Below are 21,028 nucleotides of genomic sequence, written 5' to 3'. Positions count from 1 at the left end.
ATCTGGGGCCTGTGGCAGCAGCACCTGGTTTCTGTTCTTGACTGCTTCCACTGGAAAGCTTCTCTTTCCCACAGAGGTTCCAGGTTTGACTTTGATTCTGTAACTTAGGTCATATGGATGTATCTGAACCAATTACTGTAGCCAAGGAGAAGGCCATGCCTGTGATACATGCACAGCTCTGGAGCTGAGATGTAGGGTCAGTACAATGGGGGCATGTTATATATGATTGGACTGAGGGGTTCCCCAGGAACATCAGATAGAGTGGAGGCAGATATTGGATTGGCAGGAACAGATGTCTGTTAAAGTGAGCTATATGATTATTTTTATGGTCCAGGCTGATGTAAGTTATAATTTGTTATGAGAGTATCCTTAAATGGTCATATGAAATCGACATTGGTTCTGTTGAAAGTGTTTGGTATTAGGTTCTTATGGCATGAGTAACATAGGCTACATAAATCACTCTAACCTCAACTCTATATTGTATTTCAAGAGACTTTCCACAGACGCCCTAGATATTTTAGATGCATCTACAATGTAATATGCTTTTAACGTTAGTCATGTCGTTAAATTCTTGTGTTGGTTGTTGTTTCTGGCACCATCTCGGCAGAATGACACAATGACTTCTGGGGCTTCCATTCTTAGCAGGAAATGCCTTCTCCTAGGTCCTGTTCTGGAACCCTAATGTATTAGAATCTTCCATAGACAAAGGTATGGTGTTCAGAAGTCATCTGAAATATTGCTGTGGCTATATAGTATTTTTGACTGCCTTTAAAGTAAACTATTTAGAGGGAGAATATACAATGACCAACTCAGTATGGGGAAACAGTTGAACATTTTGATACTCACCAGGTGTGTTGGGTCCATTAGTCAGAGCCCAGTCATACACCCTTGCAGAGGAAGCAAAAGGATGCTGGGTGGATTCCTGTCGGGCATGTATGTAGATTATTCTGTGAGCACAGGTAGAATTACTGTGCCTGGAGCCAGTCTCTTTTTCACCCAGCCCTTGTTTACTTAAAATCTGTTTCCTTTATAAAATGTTGCTTTTATGTTTCTATTTTTAGTCGGTTCTAGTTACATTTCCCGGCTTAGGCTTTTTCTTTTCAGTTGGGTGGCAGCAGTTGGGTTTGTTACTGGGGGAAGTTGAAAGGAGGCGTGCATGTGCGCGCACACACACACGCAGCCACTTCCTTTTACATTCTGGGTTGTAGAAGTGCTTCAATTTGCCAAGGCCAGCTGCTTCCTCATATTTCACTCAGTTGATCATTAGACAAATATTTATTGAGGTCTATTATGTGCAAAGCACTGTATCCTCAAAGAAGTTATAGTATTTATATAAAACATAATTATTGCTACAAAAGATGCAAAGATTAAGTGCTCTGGGGACCTACAGCGGAGAGGAGTGAATTTCCAGCTTGGACAGAGGGAAGACTTCGGAGGAGGTAGCACGGGAGTTGAGCCCTGCAGGACAGGAAGGTTGAGATGTGCCAGCGGCACATGCGCGATAAATTCCCTGGGTGGTAAACTCATTATTAGTAACTCTGAAACCGAGAACAGCCTTCAGGAAGGGCACCCGTGAATCCAGCAGAAGAGGTTTTAGGAACTACATTTCATTTCTTGTTGAAACATCAGAAGAGTTGGCTTTACACATCCCCACTCATCACTTCCTAGTTCTTATGCTGTCCTCTTGCTTAACTAGTGAAAACTGGGCTAATTTTTTAAAAATGAGCAAAATGAAATATTTCTTGAGTCCAGATTTTTTTCAAAAAGTGTTGTTGTTTTGACTCAACAGAAGGGCAGGTTTGCACTGCTGCCCTTAAATTCTGAGCAGTGATCCCAGCAGGCTGAGATCTGTTCGTACTTGCCCACCCTCCACCCCTTCCAATCTTGTAGACAGAGAAGTGTTGATTCACATGTGCTTAAGCAAGGACAGGAAGGAGTTTTCTTCCTAACAGTTTCAGGTATAAGTTATAAATAGACTCTAGATGATAGATATACCAGAGCATCTCAGAAACGAATTTTGGATTTTTTACCCCCATATTCATGGGTGATTAATCTGGGGCTGCATCTTGGAAAGAAAACAACACTACTGTCAATTCAAGTGACATTTTAATAAATGGGTTTCCTGTTTCAACTTCAGTGAGTTAGAAAGGTTTACTTCAGTGTTGGGTGTTTTCTTTTTTTAAATAAATTTATTTTTTTAAACTGGAGGCTAATTACTTTACAATATTGTAGTGGTTTTGCCATACATTGACATGAATCTGCCACAGGTGTACACGTGTTCCCCATCCTGAACCCCCCTCCCCGCTCCCTTCCCATCCCATCCCTCTGGGTCATCCCAGTGCACCAGCTCCGAGCACCCTGTCTCATGCATCGAACCTGGACTGGGTGTTTTCCTATAAGTAATGTATTTTAGTTTTATAGGGAAGTACAGTACCCACACTTGTTAAACAAACACCAACAAAAGCACTGGCTGAAGTGTTTTTCAGAGCTTGCTCGACTTGTCTCCTGAGTTTTCTGTCTTTCCCTCCTCACTGGCTGTTTTCCTTTCAAACCTTAAAGTCAAACAGTCAAGCAAAAAGGACTCTAAGCCTCTTGACCCTCTAACCTTCTGTGCCTCTCTGACTTGCTATGGACCCAGAGCCTTGTCAGGAGAACTTTTTTGTGATATGTCTTAACCTCTTTGATTTCTTTTTAGGTCCTGGCTTTTGTAAAGTAGATTTTCTTGCTCTGTGGAAATTCCTCCTCTGTTGCAGCGTTCTGCGATCCCTCTGTTTTTTTTCTCTTCATGACTAAGCCAACGGCTGTGTGAACAGAGGCCACACACTCAGGCACCCATGAGCTGTACAGCCTTACCCTGTCAGCACTGGGATCCTGGTCAATGCCCTTACTTAAAAATGAAAATACAGACTTGTACGAAGGTTAAGGGATCTCTTTGAAGTTATCTGAAAGTTAATGTCATGACCATATTTAGAACCAGCCTCCTAATCCTTCATCTCACAGTGTTGGAGAATAGAATTTTAAAATTGCTTAATGAGCTTCTGAAGTGGGAGAGCAGTATTTTCTGAAATAGACTGTGATTAGTGCTTATAGCAGTTTCTCCATTCAGATGGCCAGAAGTGAGTCCAGATGTTAGCTGTCATAACTAATTATCACTTGAGGTTTTTGCAGTGTTCTCTTTGATGGCTGTTTATTTCCAAGTAATAACTGTACTTGAGTTTTTAAGTCAAGCCCTTTAGATAAGTTATAATCTGTTCTAATCGTGAAGCATGTGAGCTGTATTAAGTAGAATAGTAAATGAAAATATACTTTACAGGGTAGGTGGCAGTTCAGGTCAAGAAATGAGACCTGATGAGCCTCAGGAGCCTTGGACAAGGGTTCATTCATCCTTGGCCACTAACTGATTGTGTCACCTTGGACAGGTCACATCCCATTCAGAACAAACAGCAACAAATAATTCCACGTGGTACTTCTTACCCATCTCTGAACTTTTGAGGGCAAGAATCTTGTCTTTTTCACCTTGCGTTCCTAGTATCCCAGCACACATGGTAAATGACCTGTCTGTTAAATGAGTAATTTTTTTTCTGTGTCTTTAGGTTTTCCTTTCTGTAACATGTGAAAAACTGTCCCTCCCTGTTACTGACTCCAAGCTCACACTGCTCGCCACACAACAGGCCAGTTAACTGACAGACAAGGCGTTAGGGCAAGGAATAGCTACTCTATTTAGAAAGCCAGCAGACCTAGAAGATGGTGGGCCATCTTTGTCCCAAAGAACCATCACCAAGTTAGAATTCAGGCTGCTTTTACTCTAAAAGGGAAGGAGGCGTGGCGGATTGCTGCAAACGTCTTGGTACTGCAACCCTTTGTTGGCAGCTATCCATGTAGGTCCAGTCACAGTGTTCCTATAAGCCTCCACAAGACAACTATACGTTTTTGTTCTAGAGATATTTATCTCTATATGAATGGGAAAGTGTTACACCTTTAAAGGTCAGAGTCTTGAGAATCAACTATGATGTATATTTCAGTGTATAAGCAACATTCCTTTACGGAGGTGCTTCACCAGCATGACTAAGCGCGGCAACAAAGCACAAAGGTTAGAGCTAAAGGAACAGATTCAATGTGGAGCCAAGTGTGTTCTCTTTTGTAGAAGAATAAATGTGATAACAGATGTAAAAAGTGTTTTGGAAAGTACTTTTGGAAAGTACCATAGGCATAAAGGTATTATTCCTTTAAGCTGTGAGAGGACCAGTGCAGAGCAGTGAATTAACTGAGGGGGAAACATTGAGCATCTCTTGAATGTAACAAAATTGAAAAACTCTTTTTCCCTTCAAGGACTGTATCTTTGGATAGGAAACAGCATCAATAAGGTGGTTTTGTTGACTTTCCTCTCTGAGTGTGGATCATTTAAAAGATAAAAAATGTGAAAACATTCCAAGAGATTGTTTCTTAGTATTCCTGAGAGTTTGCTCAGTTTTGCTTTTTATGTAGTTGTGTTATGTTGGAAATCCTGATTGAAACAAAATTTTCATTATTTAGCTATTTTATGATTATTTAAAGCATTTTTTTTTCTGTCAGCTTCCCCCGCCCACCCCCAGTGTGATTTGCTGTGTAATAAGAGACAACTTCTGTAATATCTTTCTGGAAAGATAACTTTTTGTTATCAACATTAAAGAATCCTTAGTTGTTTATTAGAAGAGTTTTTACAGGTTATTTCTTGAAAGTCCAAACTGTCTCCTTAGAATCAGAAATATAGAGAAATAATCTCATTGGAGCTTTCTCCGGGAATAGGATTTGGTAAGCAAGAACATCGAAAGGTTCATGCAAAGATATTCTTTTTCTTGCCACTTTGATTTGTCCTACAAATTATCTGCTCCTAAAAGATCAATGGAGAGCAAGAAAAATTAAGATTACTAATTAGTAAAACAAATGAAAGTTGCTCTATGATACATATTTGCCCAAATGTGTGATTTATTACAAATGTAGACTATGAACTATAATGAGTCAGTGCTTTTGTTTTTTTAGATGGGTAGCCTATGAAAATCCTGACTTCACAGGAGAACAGTACATACTGGATAAAGGTTTCTATACCAGCTTCGAGGACTGGGGAGGCAAAAACTGTAAGATCTCCTCTGTTCAACCCATATGTTTGGTAAGGAGTTATATTTTTCTATGAGAACAGTTGCCTGAATTTTGGATTACATTAATGTGTGCTTCTGGTTCATGAAACATTTTATTATAGAAACTATCCTGAGGTTATTTTTAATGGTAATTGTTAATGATCTAGAGAAAAAACTTTCAAGATGTCTACCCTACTCATTTCCTTTTCTTTTCTCTCTAAAAATTCTTAGGATTCTTTCACTGGCCCAAGGAGACGAAATCAGGTAATTTAACAAATTCTCTGTTTTTAATAATTAGAAACCTTCCATTGAAAAGCTGAATTTATGTGTAAAACATAATACATTTAGGGACATATTGTTAGTTTTACCCATTTTTTATGCCTGAAAGCATAACTGTATTTTAAAATTAGATTTAAGTTTACAGTAAGGCTTAATTAGGGGTCTTCCCAGGTGGCTCAGTGGTAAAGAATCTGCCTGCCAGTGCAAGAGATGCAGGGAGTTGGGTTTGATCCCTGGGTTGGGAAGATCTCTTGGAGGAGGAAATGGCACCCCACTCCAATATTCTTGCCTGGAAAATCGCATGGACAGAGAAGCCTGATGGGCTACAGTCCATAGGGTCAGAAAGAGTCAGACATGACTGAGCAACTGATCACGCAAGGCTTAATTGATAACACTGACCTATATCTAAATACTTCTTATAAAATGTTTTTATATGTAAAGTTAAATTTTATATCATTACAGTGGATTATTTATATTAATGTACTGGGATTAGTATTTCAAACAATAGCATATAGTTATTGTGGTAAACAATAAAATATATTTTCATATTTGCTGTGTCTGCATTAGACATTTTATATGGCTTCTTTTACATGGTCTCTCACTTAAGCCTTTGGAGTGCTGACTCTCTACATCAACTGAAGTGTTAATTTCCTTATTTAAGACTTTTTAATGTAAGTGTTCAGACAGCCATAATTACAGAGTCACAAACGCGACTGTAGCCTCCTTTATTGGCATACACAGAGTCTAACAAGTCAGCAGGTGACTTCCACTGAGGGAGGAAAACTGTACTACATGTTTCCAAAATATAGTTTCTTATAAATGTTAGACCTGTCAACAATTACTTTTGGCCACAATAAAGCTTTAAAATGCCTCACAGCTTGTTAGGACAGGGTAGGATGTTCTGTAGAAAGCTGCCTCTCTTGTTGGACTGTCCTTTGATGACTCTGAATTAAACAGTCGTGAATGGTGCAGTCAAAATACTTCTAATTAATCATTAATATAGATACAGAAAATTAAAGGATTTATAAAATTCACACCAGTTTACTGTAACAAAAGTTAATAGGCCATGTTTGGTCATTTCAAAGGCTGAATGACTATATTTAGGAATATAATTTTACTTGTTTCTGTTTACTTTTTTCAAAGATTCACCTGTTTTCGGAACCACACTTTCAAGGTTGCAGTCAATGTTTTGGAGAAACAATAAGTCAAATTGATGATTCATTCTCTACGAAGTCTTGTAGAGTTTTAGGAGGCAGGTAAGCAAAACAGTGGACTGGAAGAGCCCAATCAGTGTGGGAAACAGGATTCATACCAGCACATAAATATACCTGTAGATGCTTGGCACTATAAAACCACCAAATAGTGAGTACTGAAGTATACTTTAGAGCACTGGGTGCTGGACATCAGAGGACACAGGCATCAATCAGTGTGGGCGGGAGAAGTTCAACATCATCCCCTCGTTGTGCAGTGGGATTGGGACCAGGTTCTTAGCACTGTAGGTCTCTCCTGTCATCTGTCAAGGGATTCTAGGTCATCTCCAAGGCTCATCCCAAGGTATATTTGTTTACAGGTGGGTAGGAGGAGGGTAGACATTCTGAATGTTAGGCAAGTGCATGGCTGGACTGGAGTGCTGATGAGGGGCACACCAGAGGGTGGTCTCTGTATTTGGGGAAGGGGAAGTGACTTTGGACAGGGAGGGTGGACTCAGATGATGACTTCCCTCAGCATGTGAGCTTAGACAGACACCACAGGATACACAAGACGGGACAAACAAGGAGTCCAAGCCAGGAGATGGGATCAGGAAGCCTTTAGAGCAATCTATGCAAAAGGTGATGAAGAATTAAGTCAAATAATAATAATAGTGTTAGTAATGCCTTTAATCATACACTGAGGATTAGTGTATGAGAAGCTTCAAGGGCTTGGCAAAACCACCTTGGCCTGTAGTAGAATGGTGGCACCAAGAGAGGAGCAAGGAATGCTGGAAGGTGGAAAGGGGAAAGCATGAATCACTTCATGGAGAAAAACAAATTTATTTCCCAAATGCAAAGTTGCTATGATTATTCATTTGCTACAAGATGAAATGCAGTAAATATATCCAGATATTTTTGAAGAGAAAACCCCATTAGCCATAAGAAGCATTGTGTTTATTGAATGGCAGGTTACCTCTAAAAATCAGACTTCTAGACCAGGAAGACTCAGATTATACACTGTACATGTGTGTGGTTTTCCCTTTGTAGCTGGGTTGCATACGATGGAGAAAACTTCTCTGGTAATCAGTATGTGTTGGAGGAAGGCCACTATCCTTCGCTGTCTGCAATGGGATGCCAACCTGGAGCAACTTTCAAGTCTCTTCGTTTTATAGATGTTGTAAGTACATCAGGGTGAATACAGCGCTAACAGAGATACAAAGCTGAGTCAGAGCAAGGGCACCAGCAGGTAGATGTCCTCATGGACAATTTGAGGCAGAAAAAAATAATTACATAGTCTCTTTGAAGATCTTTTAAATGTAAATTGGTTTCATTTGCTGTTTTCTCAGACTTGAGGAGCAGGCAGTGTTGGGTCAGTCCTGGTGCACTCTCATGAGCTAGTTCAAGGCCCTCTGGCTTGTTTTTCCATTTCATACCTGACCCCTATGTCTATACCATTCCCTTTACAGGCACCCATTCTAATGTGTTTGGGGTACAGCTTAGATATTCTTATAAAATGTATGTTTTATAAAAATATGTATAAAGGCTTTTATTTTATATGCAGTATTATGCTATAGTTCTCATTGTGTTATAAACATAACTACTTACATTAAAAATGTTTGAGTCATCCATTATGCTGTATGTACATCTAGAGTCTAGTGTGTGTACATGATGTAATATGTACGTAGAATATGTAGTCAATAACCAGATGTACATACAGCATAATGGATCACCCTGAGAGGGAGTCTTTGGGGAACATAGATTACAGGGGGATTTACTGGATTTCATGTGCACGAGTATGCAATTTCACTAAGTACTACCCAATTCCACCACTTTACATTGTGGCCGGCAGTGCGTGTGGGTTCCTATTTCCGGTATCATTGTGATTACTGAGTATTCTGACATTCTAACTTTTGTCACTTTGAAAGAATGGGGTAGACAGTATTATCTCATTGTTAGTTACTAGTCACTTGGGTTTCTGCTCAGTGAATTGCCTACTTATATCTTTTTCCCAGCTCTTTAGTTTTCTGTCATTATTGATTTGCAGAAATTCCTTATAGTTTTAAAATCTATTTATTCTGTTTTAGAGATTTGTAATCAAATTACTTCCCCCAGTTTATCATGTATGTCTAATCCAGATTATAGTGCACCTTTTTGACCAGAAATCTTTAATTCTGACACAAAGCAATATTCAGTAGAACAAAACTATAAGATAATGTTCAGATGTTTAAAGTCTGGGGTCTGACAGTTTGGGAAACATGTTAGTATTTGGTAGCTGATAAAAAGCTTGCAGTTGGTGATTTTAGTGTTAAAGGTAGAAAGAACATATGTGTGAGTTGGCTTTTTCTCATCTCCTCCTGCCCTTTCATATAACAAAAATGTTGACCTTTCTTGAGATGTGAAAATAGTAGCAGTGGAATATGGGATGATGTGGTAAGATTCATTAACTTACAAATAACAAAAAACCTAAAAACTGGATATTTAACCTGCCTGGAGTTCTAAGAGCTACCTACAGATATTGTTAAAAATAATAAAAACAAACCCACTTCAGATGTAAAGCTTTCAAATGTTTTCCTTCAGCCAGAGCTTAGTACATATATGCTCACATAATTTTTGGCACTGATATTCTTTTAAGTTTTGATTATGAGGAAATGTACATTTTACACCTACTAAGAACATATGTTTTAACTGTGACATAATCAAAATCGTTAGGTGGCTGTCACTAAATTAGAGTGCTTGGCATGTTTTGGCATGCCATCTCAGACAAAAGTGCAGTGACAGTACAAAGGAGTAATACTGCTACAGTTTTCCTTCTAAGTTTTACATAATGCAAGACCATACAGACCACCTCTGCACAGATCTGTTTATTGGTCTTTCTACACATCAAGGCACAGCACATAAACGAAGCAGTAAGATACCACACCCTTGGCACAAAACTTTTAAGCTGGAGAATTTTTGATGTATCGTTTTATGATTTTAGGATTATTATCACTGGAGCTTAGTCTAGGGTCATAAAGATCTGTGATTTGAAAAACAAGCATCAACAGCCAACTTTTCTGAAAATCAGTGGACTTCTGTGCTGTTGTCCTTTTTAAGTGATCATCTGAACATGGGGCTCCCATCTTGTTTTTTCCTTCTTCCTAACAATTATTCCTACAGGAAAGTTTGGCAGCATACAGAATCACTGTCTCATTGACAGTTAAAAAAACACCACCAAAAGACATTTGAAAATGCATATAAGTGGAAGGCTCCTTCATCAGGCCAAGTTGCCACTCAACCCCAAAGATCACTATAGCCCCCAGCCTCTCACCATTTATATCTCCTTGGCTTTCTAGCTCCTCCTAATCTCAACAAAGAACAGCCAAGTTGAAAATAAACTCCATTAGAATTGACAGTCCAGGTGCACACAGCTGTTTCTTTATGCCTGGGCTGTCTTCCCCACTTTAGAACGCTTTACAGTCACCTGCCTTTTTCTACAAGGGGAAGCTTTCTGGCCTCCATTTTTCTTCTCTCTAGCTCCTGAGCACATAAACACCCAGACTTTCTGGGAAAGGGAACTTACGAGCCATCAACCTGGCCAGATCTTGTGCTTTGTCTTTGAAACAAGATGATTTTCACATGAGCTCAAGTTACCATCAAGGGGGAGTAATAAAACATTATTTTTGTTCCTAAATAGGAATTTTCTGAGCCAACAATTATTCTTTTTGAAAGAGAAGACTTCAAAGGAAAAAAGATTGAATTTAATACCGAAATAGTTAATCTCCGATCCCTAGGATTCAACACGCACATACGCTCTGTCCAGGTGATTGGTGGCATGTAAGTGAGTTACCTATTTGTTTATTCAGTAGACTTTAAAAATTAAGTTTGATCATATTTCTTTTCTATGTCACCTTAACCAAATTGATGTATAATCCCTTATTTTCTGTAAGGGTTAGTATTTATGCTCCTTCATAGTATACTTTTCCCATTTGGAAAAGCCATGTGTGTGGCATCATCTCTTCATTCAGATTTTCAGTTGACTTAAGGTAAGAACTTTAACATTTCTCGAAGTTCCTAGGTGAATACTGTAATAAATTATTGAGTATTTTTTTTAGCAAGTAGGAAAAAAAACAAACTGATTTTGCTTACTCCTTTGAAAGACCAAGTCATTTAATTTTAGAGTAAGGGTTGAGATTTTCCTTCAGCCAGGAGTGACCAACAGATGCTATATGCTAAACGATTAAAGGTCAACACGGAGAAGATTTTTCTCAGCTTCGAATAATTCTGAAATTAAGACATAAAAAATGAACACAGACTATCAGTGTAATATGTTTTTAAGAAGGTGTTTTTCGTTCACTCGCCAAAACAATAGGTATGGTCTGAAGGCATCCAACACTGGAGTGGACTATGGCTATTTAAAAAACAAATTCAGGTTATTAGGGTGGTAGAGTTGTACGTGACATTCTTCCCCAACAGGTTTAAATTAGTATTTTGTTTTTATGATAAAATGGCTAAGATGATAACATTTTAGAGTTCCGGGATTAGAAACAGAGAACATTCCTCCTTGATATATAATACATCGACCCAAGAGGAAGGTTGCTTGCCCGCTGGTCTGTGCTGGAACCCGTACTCCATGTGTGCGTATCACAGCACTCCTGGGTGGAGCAGACCTGAGCAGGTCTTTAGCAGTTTTCTGGACTGAGGAAGATTATTCTCATTTTGAACAAAATTTTATTATTTATTTTTATCTAACCCTTATAGAACACTTACTATGTATACGAACTTTACAAGTATTAATCATTTAAAGCTCACAGGAAGTACTGGGCTGTCCTGCTAAAAGACTAGCTTTAGCTCATTGCCTTACTGGAAAAAAACCCTACCGACTTCTCTTTAAGAGTGGAACTTTGGGGCATAAATACTCATGTACCATGAATTTGTTTTGTCAAGAAATGGGTGCCGTAACTGTTTTTGAAAATAAGGTAGTTTCCTTTTGTAAAAAAAACCTCCAATGTATATTTGAAGTATTATATAAAAGCTCAGCCTAAAAATTGAAACATTCTGAAATACAATTGAAGCTCATTGTCAAATAGACATTGCCACTTACTGCAGTCGTCTCCTTTTGTTTTCCAGATGGGTTACTTACGAATATGGCAATTACAGGGGCCGACAGTTCCTACTGTCACCAGCAGAAGTACCTAAGTGGTATGAATTCAGTGGCTGTCACCAAATAGGTTCTCTACGACCTTTTGTTCAGGTATTTTCTTCTTGTGGGTGTTCCGAATAGACTTTTCTCTGAAATTTTTTTGGTAAATATATTTAACTTTTTAGTTTCAATTAGTTTGAAATTGGCTTCTCTCCCACCCCACCCCCTGAGAATTTCTGAATTTGGGCTATGTTTCTGGTGCTAAAAAGGTTATGACTGCTTCAGAAATGTTATTACATCCGACATCAAAACGTGGTATGTCCCAAGCCCTGGCTTGTCCATAGGCAGCTCCCAGCCCCAGGCACTCTGAAATTCTGTCAATCTCTCTTCATTGAGAAAATCCTAAAGCCTCTGAAACTCTGACACAGCCGTTATTCCTAATCCAGCCTCATTCTGGATTCTGCCCCTGCTGTTGATGCTGTTCAGTGCTTCTAAAATACAACGTGTCAGTGACTATTGCTTGGGTTCTTATCTTCTAGAAACGAATTTATTTTAGACTTCGAAACAAAGCAACAGGGTTATTCATGTCAACCAATGGAAACCTAGAGGATCTGAAGCTTCTCAGAATACAGGTCATGGAGGATGTCGGTGCTGACGACCAGATCTGGATTTATCAAGAAGGATGCATCAAATGCAGGGTGAGATTTGGGGCTAGACAAGGGTCTGTAAGGGCGTCTCTCTTCAAGTAGATGCTACTTCACAATTTCCAGAGCTCTTTTGGAAATAAGTTGGAACGTTTTTCATGAAAACACTTCTTAGCTCTGATAGAAATAGTCAAGGAATCTAAAAAGGAAGTAAATCTAACACTGATCCAAGAAACAACTTTATACTTGATTTTTATACAGAAATGGAAAGGAAAAAGGAAGTGTCTGTTACTCTCCCATTTTTCTTTCACCTTCTTGTTACAGAAATAAACTTCTAAGCCTCATCACTATCAACACAGATCTCTCTTGGTCTGCATTTTGAAGGACCCCATAGACTAGGTGAAGAGTGAAGAGATACCACCCTGTGTACCACACACTCCGTTTCCTAGTTGTCATGCCTTATAATTTCCCTCCTATTTCTCCCACCATAATGCATGTTTAAATGCTGAGCAGAGTAAGATTTATGAGAGAACTCATGCTTCTATTGTAGATAATCTTTTTAACTCTTTGATTTTATGGGCTTGACTGTTTGCTCCTGAATTTTTTTTTTTTTAATACTGGTGCCCATGAGTCAGCAGGTAGCATACAGCCTTGTGAAAGGAAGACAGCTTGTTAACTAGGTCTGCTGTGCTTGAGGAAGAATCATCCTTTCTGTAAATAGACGTATACCCTTTAGACGTTTAGAAAAGAGCACAAGAAACAGAAGCAACTAATACAGAGGCACTGAAAAAGCCAGGGAACATTTCATGCAAAGATGAGCTCGATAAAGGACAGAAATGGTATGGACCTAACAGAAGCAGAAGATATTAAGAAGAGGTGGCAAGAATACACAGAAGAACTGTACAAAATAGACCTTCATGACCCACATAATCATGATGGTGTGATCACTCACCTGGACCCAGACATCCTAGAATGTGAAGTCAGATGGGCCTTAGGAAGCATCACTACAAACAAAGCTAGTGGAGGTGGTAGAATTCCAGTTGAGCTATTTCAAATCCTAAAAGATGATGCTGTGAAAGTGCTGCACTCATTATGCCAGCAAATTTGGAAAACTCAGCAGTGGCCACAGGACTGGAAGAGGTCAGTTTTCATTCCAATTCCAAAGAAAGGCAATGCCAAAGAATGCTCAAACTACCGCACAATTGCACTCATCTCACACGCTAGTAAAGTAATGCTCAAAATTCTCCAAGCCAGGCTTCAACAGTACGTGAACCGTGAACTTCCAGATGTTCAAGCTGGTTTTAGAAAAGGCAGAGGAACCACAGATCAAATTGCCAATATCCACTGGATTATCAAAAAAGCAAGAGAGTTCCAGAAAAACATCTATTTCTGCTTTATTGACTATGCCAAAGCCTTTGACTGTGTGGATCACCACAAACTGGAAAATTCTTAAACAGATGGGAATACCAGACCACCTGACCTGCCTCCTGAGAAATCTGTATGCAGGTCAGGAAGCAACAGTTAGAACTGGACATGGAACAACAGACTGGTTCCAAATAGGGAAAGGAGTACGTCAAGGCTGTATATTGTCAACTGCTTATTTAACTTATATGCAGAGTACATCATGAGAAACGCTGGACTGGATGAAGCATAAGCTGGAATCAAGATTGCTGGGAGAAATATCAATAACCTCAGATATGCAGATGACACCACCCTGATGGCAGAAAGAAAAGAACTAAAGAGCCTCTTGATGAAAGTGAAAGAGGAGAGTGAAAAAGTTGGCTTAAAGCTCAACATTCAGAAAACTAAGATCATGGCATCTGGTCCCATCACTTCATGGCAAATAGATGGGGAAACAATAGCATCTCCAAAATTACTGCAAATGGTGACTGCAGCCATGAAATTAAAAGATGCTTACTCCTTGGAAGAAAAGTTATGACCAACCTAGACAGCATATTAAAAAGCAGAGACATTACTTTGCCAACAAAGGTCTGTCTAGTCAAGGCTATGGTTTTCCAGTAGTCATGTATGGATGTGAGTTGGACTATAAAGAAAGCTGAGCACCAAATAATTGATGCTTTTGAACTGTGGTGTTGGAGAAGACTCTTGAGAGTCCCTTGGAGTGCAAGGAGATCCAACCAGTCCATCCTAAAGGAAATCAGTCCTGAATATTCATTGGAAGGACTGATGTTGAAGCTGAAAGTCCAGTACTTTGGCCACCTACTTTAAAGAAATGACTCATTTGAAAAGATCGTGATTCTTGGAAAGATTGAAGGTGGGAGAAGGGGACGACAGAGGATGAGATGGTTGGATGGCATCACCGATGTGATGGACAGGGAGGCCTGGCGTGCTGCAGTCCATGGGGTCAGAGAGTCAGATATGACTGAGCGACTGAACTAAAAAAGCCAACTTCTGTCTGTGAATTATCTTAATTCAAGGAAATGGTATCTTTCAGCAGTTATTTTTAATGAACATTTCAGTGATATTATTTAACTTTGAATTCAGTAGTTCAGTGAGAAAAAGTATACTAGATTATCAGAATCCTTTTATCTCAACATAGAATACTACACTTTTCAAAAGCATTTTCTACATCAACTTGTGTGAATGTCATATGAATATGGCTATCATACCTTGTCTATATGTTAAAGGTAGATTCACTTCATAGAAGAATCCATAAGATTTTTGCATTGGAACACACTCTTTATAGTTGGATAGCATGCCTTTTGAAGAAAATTTTAGACATTTCTCATGAAGGAACACAAGAGAATAAATGGAATTCCAAGTTTTTAAAATGATAAAATGCCCTTTTGGCAACTTCAATGCCACAACAACCTTCAAAATTAGAGATAGTCATATGCTGGAAGGCTCAGGCTGAGCTGAGCATGGTAGATACGTCAGAGAGGATTTAGCTACAGACCCAGAAGCAGATCAGTCCTTTGTAGGGGGGAGAAGTAAACGATGGGCACTGTTCTGAGGCTTCCCTTACTAATAAACCAGAGGACCTCACAAAGGGCTTAAGTCTCCCCTTACAAAGGACAAAAACTGAGAACTTTCCATTACTGATGTCATCTGAAACGAAGGGCATAAATATTTGTTTGATCCCAGTTACCATGACTAAAAGCTGAAATACTCATGTGTAAATGAAGCTGGGAACTAAGGTAAGTTTAAAAATCAGCTTACCCAGGGGATTGCTTACAAGGGTACTTGAATGTGTGTCCCTCCATGTGTAAGATACCTTGTCCTTTCTGCTGAGCAGATAGCAGAGGACTGCTGCCTGACCATCGCAGGGAGCCTCGTAACCGCTGGCTCGAAGCTGGGCCTGGCGCTCGAGCAGAACGCTGACAGTCAGTTCTGGAGCATGAAGCCCGACGGCAGGATCTACAGCAAGCTTAAGCCCAATTTAGTTTTAGATATCAAAGGTAAGGATTGTTTTCCCTATCTGCCTTGTGTCTTTCTTTAGTTAACTAAGAAGCTCTACTTTTGAAATCGGGAGCACTATTAATAGTAAGTGATCCCTTACGCTGTGCCAGCCTCAGTGCTAAATAAACACGTCATCTCATGTGATCTTCACAGCAGCCCTACGAGGCCTGTGTTATCCCTCCTCTCCCCATTTTACAGCCCCTCAGAACTGAGGTTCAGAGGGGTGAGTCAGTTTCGCCACACCCACAGCGCTGAGGTGGAATCTGGACATGGGGCGACTTTAAACCATTTATTACAACAGACTAAAAATCGCAAGTTAAAAGGCTCAGTCTGTATAGCTGATGACGCTCATGTACATGCATGTAACCTAAAATCTAAGACTGAAAAGGAATTAAACAACAAACACAGCCAAAGAGATTTCAACTGAACATTTGTTCAGTGAAGTTACTCCGGAGTGAACTGATTGATGGTGCTTGGAGAAGACCAAATACGTTTACTTAGGCAAGTGGTTTCCCAACTTTATCTGCATCAGAGTCTCCTGGAGGGGCTGTTGAAACACAGATTGCTGGTCCCCTGCCCTCAGAGGCCCTGATTCAGGAGGTCTGGGGCAGAGCCCTGCATGTCTGACAGGGAGGACTACTGATGATAATTTTTAAATAAAGAAAAATTACCAAATGTAGACATGGGAATTTAGTAAACTCTTGTTGCTGTTGACAAGCAAATGAAGACAGTGCATTTTATTTGTGTCATATGGGGTAATTTTGCTTTAAATTATTAAGAGACTTTCTACTCCATATCAGGGAACCAGTGTGGTGATGTTTGTAAATTTAGTGGAACTGTATAACACACACACAGTTTTAAATTATGGCTAGAAAGTTGGCTCAGTTTTACTTGAGTCAGGGCTCTAGACCAAAGATGTCATTAAAAATTGATACAGGATTAAAGAAATAGCTTGTAACTTTTTAAACTAACTTGTGGAAAATGGAGAATAAGCTTGAACATTCCCATCAGGGGCTTTGGTGGCCACTGATTCTGATCTGCGGGTGGGGAGAGTGTTCAAGCCACCTCACAATGGGGTCTGAGGTCACAGAGACTCAGAGGAGCCAAAGGTTCTCAGAGGCAAACCGAGTTCACTGAGACAGAGGCAGGGCACTACACTTAGAGCAAAACTAAGCAACGTCTGACTCCAGGCTGGACGGGGCCCAACATCACACCTGGTATAAAATGCACGCAGGTGAAGGCACTGTGGGCTGGCACAACAGACTTGTCAGTATGTGCACAGGTGAGATGCCCATTCTATAGATGACCAGCCTGAGGCTCAAACTGCTGAGTCACTATCTTAATCCTTATTTGGATCAACTTGTTAAACTGGAGCTCCTCAGTCTATACAAGATAGTTTTAACACTTCCAGGGAAGCCAGAGAAATGTGACTAAATTGGAAACACGGATGTGCAGGAAAATATGGACTAGTGCCTCTCACGGTGTGATCCGCTTCCTGTGTCCAGGGTTAAGGTCACTGTGATCTTCCTGAGCAAGTCTCTTAGAGCATTTCTTTTATTCTTTCAACATGTATTTGTTGGGTACCCACTTACCCACAATGTGACCAGCTCTGGGCCAGAGACTGGGGATACCAAAGTGGTGGGGTGGGAAAAGACAGTACCATGGCTTCAGAGAGCTTACTCTCTTGAAGCTCCAAGCATATGGGATTTTCCCCACTTACTGTGCTGGCAACTGACCAGGAGTAAGGGTACCTGGCTTCTGGTCTTGACTCTGAAAAGGACTGTGGGGCTTCAGGAACTTTCTCCTTAGGGGCTTTGCTTTAAAGCTCCAAGGTCACTTCCTAAAATGCAACACAAATTAGTCCAGTGCCTTTGGAATAAGGATACTGTTCTGGTCTATTTGTGACCTCTCTGCGTGTTGAGCCCAGTAGCTGCAGTAGTCCCTTGCTATCTTGGTCAACTGGGTTTAAATGTCTCCGAATGTGGGAGAATGATGCCATCTTGTGGACAAGACAGAGCAGGGCCACAAACCCACATCCTGCACAGACAGGACAGAAATACATCTCTCTCCAGGGCACTTCACAGGAGACTGCGTTTCCTTGGCTACAGTTGTTGACCATGTGTTACCTACTAATATTACAAGATTTATTCCTTTTAACCCACCTCCTGATATTTTGATAGACATCTATATATTCAGACCAAAGATATGACGACAGTGTAAGCTGATTCATGCTAACTTTGATCTTTTTAAAGTTTGGGATGATTTTAATTCTCCCCAAAGGCGGCAGAATGAATCAAATTATTTTTCAAGAACTTTCTAGTTGTCATAACTCTAGGATTATGATATACACAAAAAGTATGTTTAAGATACCATAATCTTGAAGAATGAAAAAGTGCATTGTGACCTTAAGATAATACTTCCTGACATCTCAATGGAGTACAGTGTGTGTGCCTCAGTGGAGATGGTAGGATTTGTGGTGGTGGAAATTTTTTCTCTCTCTGCAAACTTAAGCATAACAAGCCCAGGGCACCTTGCTTTGTATTCTGTCCTGTATCGAGCTGTGCAGAGGTGCTCAGTTATCATGATGATAAATCAGTTTCTTCCAAGAGGGGCACGAGATTTTCTTCCCTATCAAAACCTATAATGTAACTTTTCAGACCTTTTGGGGGCTTTAAAAGACAATAAGAATATTTGATTCCCCTTGGCTTAAGGCTGCAGTATGATTTCAATACCAGTCACACTTACCCTGCATTAAGATGAGCAGATTTTAATTCTGACAGAGTCCTAGGTGCTATAACAATTGGTACAGAGGCTTCTGCTGAAAAGTACCTGAAAGGATGTTTACGCCACACTAGGGGAAAAAAACACCACCACATGACCCTTTCTTTTGTCCATGATACTTCGCCATTGAAAGCAGAGGTCATGAGGCTATTTTTAACACTAAAGAATATGAAATATCTGGTAGGGGAAAGGGAGCATATGGAAACTGTATTGGTTTTACAGTTCAGTGGAACTCAGCATATTAAATGCTGTGAGTTTTTATGCACCACAGCCGGTGGGTTCCCAGCAGTGGGAATGCTGCTCTGCCTACTATACTTTCGGGTGGCACTCAAACCTCCCCTTTGACCTAATACCACCACTGTTCATTGTTGATGCAAAATTTGCCCACTGACCATTCCACCGCTGAGGCCTGCCTGCTTTCTTCCACTGCGATCTCAAATCCACGATCCCTCCGCTGAATATTTGTCACCATCTTTGCTCCTTTCCCATCTCTAGCTTCTTTCCTGTTCCCCCCAGTTTCACAGATCTTAAGAGGAACCATGGACTAGATTTTAAGACTTGAGTAGGAAAAGGAGCCTGGGGAGGTAGGACATCAGTATGGAGCTGCTGCTGCCCTCTGATGGGGCTTTAACACATCACCCCCAGTGGGTGGAGGCAGTTCTGGGCTTTCCTTCCTGTTTGGTGTCCTCAAGGCATGTAGTTTTACACCTTGTTTACCTTGAGACCCTGGTGGTGTGATAAACTGTCTTGCTACAGCTCCTTCACATGGGCACCTTTCATCATTTTCCTTTTTTCTTTCAGGGGGTACACAATATGATCAAAATCACCTTATCCTCAACACTGTCAGCAAAGAGAAGGTAACACAAGTGTGGGAAGCCATGGTCCTGTAGGCCCGAATAAAGAACACAGGAAGAATATTTCTGGAGGTCCTCCAGAGCTACCTGACTTAAACAGAAAGAAAAAAAGGCCTGCTGCTGGAAGCGCGAAGAAGAGAGCAGACCACCTCCTTCAACTCTGAAGTCTCTCTTGAATCACGTTCCTGTGACCAGGACAACCTCTCATCTTAGCAAAAGACTGTGATCATTTTAAAACAAGCATCTGTCCTCTTGTTTCTTCCCCTTCCTTTCAGGAGCTGCTTAAACAGGTTGCCTCCTTAGCAGCTTTAGTGTAACTTTTTCCAAAAAGCACCCTAAGACCTTAAGAGACGCTGTATGTTTTAAATTATTTCCAAAGATAGAGAACAGGAACAAAGTTACCGACCTTGCAGGGCTACAAGTCCTGTACATGTTAAAGGGAAGGACAGAAGCTCAAGTTTGTAAGGTAGGAGACGCTTCAGCATCTGAGAAGAAATCATTTATTAGGCCTGCAATTTTGGTCCCTGACCCTCTGTTTTCTGGACTGATTAATTATGCTGTAAAATGGGGAAAGCCTTAGCTGTTCAGATATATATTTTAAGGAACTAAGTATGAACCAAGTATGTTTCTGTTAATATTAAAAATTAGCAAATTTACAAAGCCATCATGTCCACGTCCACTAACATTTACTAGCAGGATCTGCATTATTCCCACTCCCTTGTGGGCCACCCTAGACTGTCACGTGTGAGTACTGATGCTTGTCCTGTGCATCTACTGAAACAGTGGATTATGACCTCATCTATTAGCCCAGCCTCACGCGCCTACAGCTCGTTCTACAGTGTCAAGCAGGCCTTTGCTCAACTCAGAGCTTTTAGCCCAGTTTCCCCCCTCCTGACCAGCTGCACGGGCGTGAGGCCTGCACGGGGCTGCCTTCCCTGGGAGGCCCCAGGGCCCCACAGCTGCTCTGACCACTGGGGGCGGCCTCACGTCACTTACTTCAGGAAGCAGACACTTGAGGTGCGGAAGGCTCCAGAGGGTGACCAGCGATTCTCTCCAGAAAGAAGGGAAGGGAAGGAGGCTGTAAGCAATCCCTGTTGCCTGAATCTTGGGACTGAGAACCCTAAACCGCAGCGAGCAAGTCAGTGAAGACTGAAAATGCTGAGCCGCTCACTGCACACGCAACTGGCCAAGTTGTCCTCGGCACTGAATACCGGTGCTCCCGTCACATACCTCGTTTCCGTTTCCAGTTAGGCATTGTTGGTCCTCTGGAGTCTGTGGTGGGCACTGGCGGTCACCAGCAGCTTGCCCTGCAGTATTTAAGTCCGCTTGCACGTGTCCAATAGCGGCTGCCACGTCTGTCCTGTTCTCGGGTGCAGCGCTGGCCTTAGGCCTCTACGCATCTCACTACCTACAGTACAGTGGGGGTAAGACCGTCTAGTGTGTGTTCAATTTCTCTCTCAAATAAACTTGGTTTTGGTTAACTGTATTGATAAAATCTGAGAGGATCCATTCAGGAGCCCTCCAAACACTTCCAAGAGGGTCAGGGGCAGATCAGAAATAAATGTCTGACATGGCGGGCTTCAGAGCTGCTACATTAAGGGCAGAGAGAGATTTCTGACTGCCCTCA

General features: G+C 40.7%; 1 protein-coding gene across 2 annotated transcripts in view; it reads left to right on the top strand.

The window, feature by feature from the left end:
• The window catches only part of CRYBG1 (crystallin beta-gamma domain containing 1), a 225,633-nt gene extending 205,568 nt beyond the window's left edge, over positions 1-20,065 (top strand). For both annotated transcript variants that reach the window (XM_060419523.1, XM_027972398.3), the window contains exons 14-22: positions 5,020-5,146; positions 5,346-5,378; positions 6,537-6,649; positions 7,631-7,760; positions 10,257-10,396; positions 11,690-11,813; positions 12,242-12,400; positions 15,603-15,765; positions 19,349-20,065. In XM_060419523.1, coding sequence (XP_060275506.1) covers positions 5,020-5,146; positions 5,346-5,378; positions 6,537-6,649; positions 7,631-7,760; positions 10,257-10,396; positions 11,690-11,813; positions 12,242-12,400; positions 15,603-15,765; positions 19,349-19,437 — 1,078 coding nt within the window. In that variant the 3' untranslated portion in view covers positions 19,438-20,065. The remainder of the gene's footprint in view (positions 1-5,019; positions 5,147-5,345; positions 5,379-6,536; positions 6,650-7,630; positions 7,761-10,256; positions 10,397-11,689; positions 11,814-12,241; positions 12,401-15,602; positions 15,766-19,348) is intronic.
• Positions 20,066-21,028: the final 963 nt, after the last annotated feature.

Source organism: Ovis aries, chromosome 8 (genome assembly GCF_016772045.2).
Source record: "Ovis aries strain OAR_USU_Benz2616 breed Rambouillet chromosome 8, ARS-UI_Ramb_v3.0, whole genome shotgun sequence".
Taxonomy (NCBI): Eukaryota; Metazoa; Chordata; class Mammalia; order Artiodactyla; family Bovidae; genus Ovis; species Ovis aries.
The sequence above is the reverse complement of the archived record's forward strand: the minus strand, read 5'-3'. Positions and strand labels throughout refer to the sequence as shown.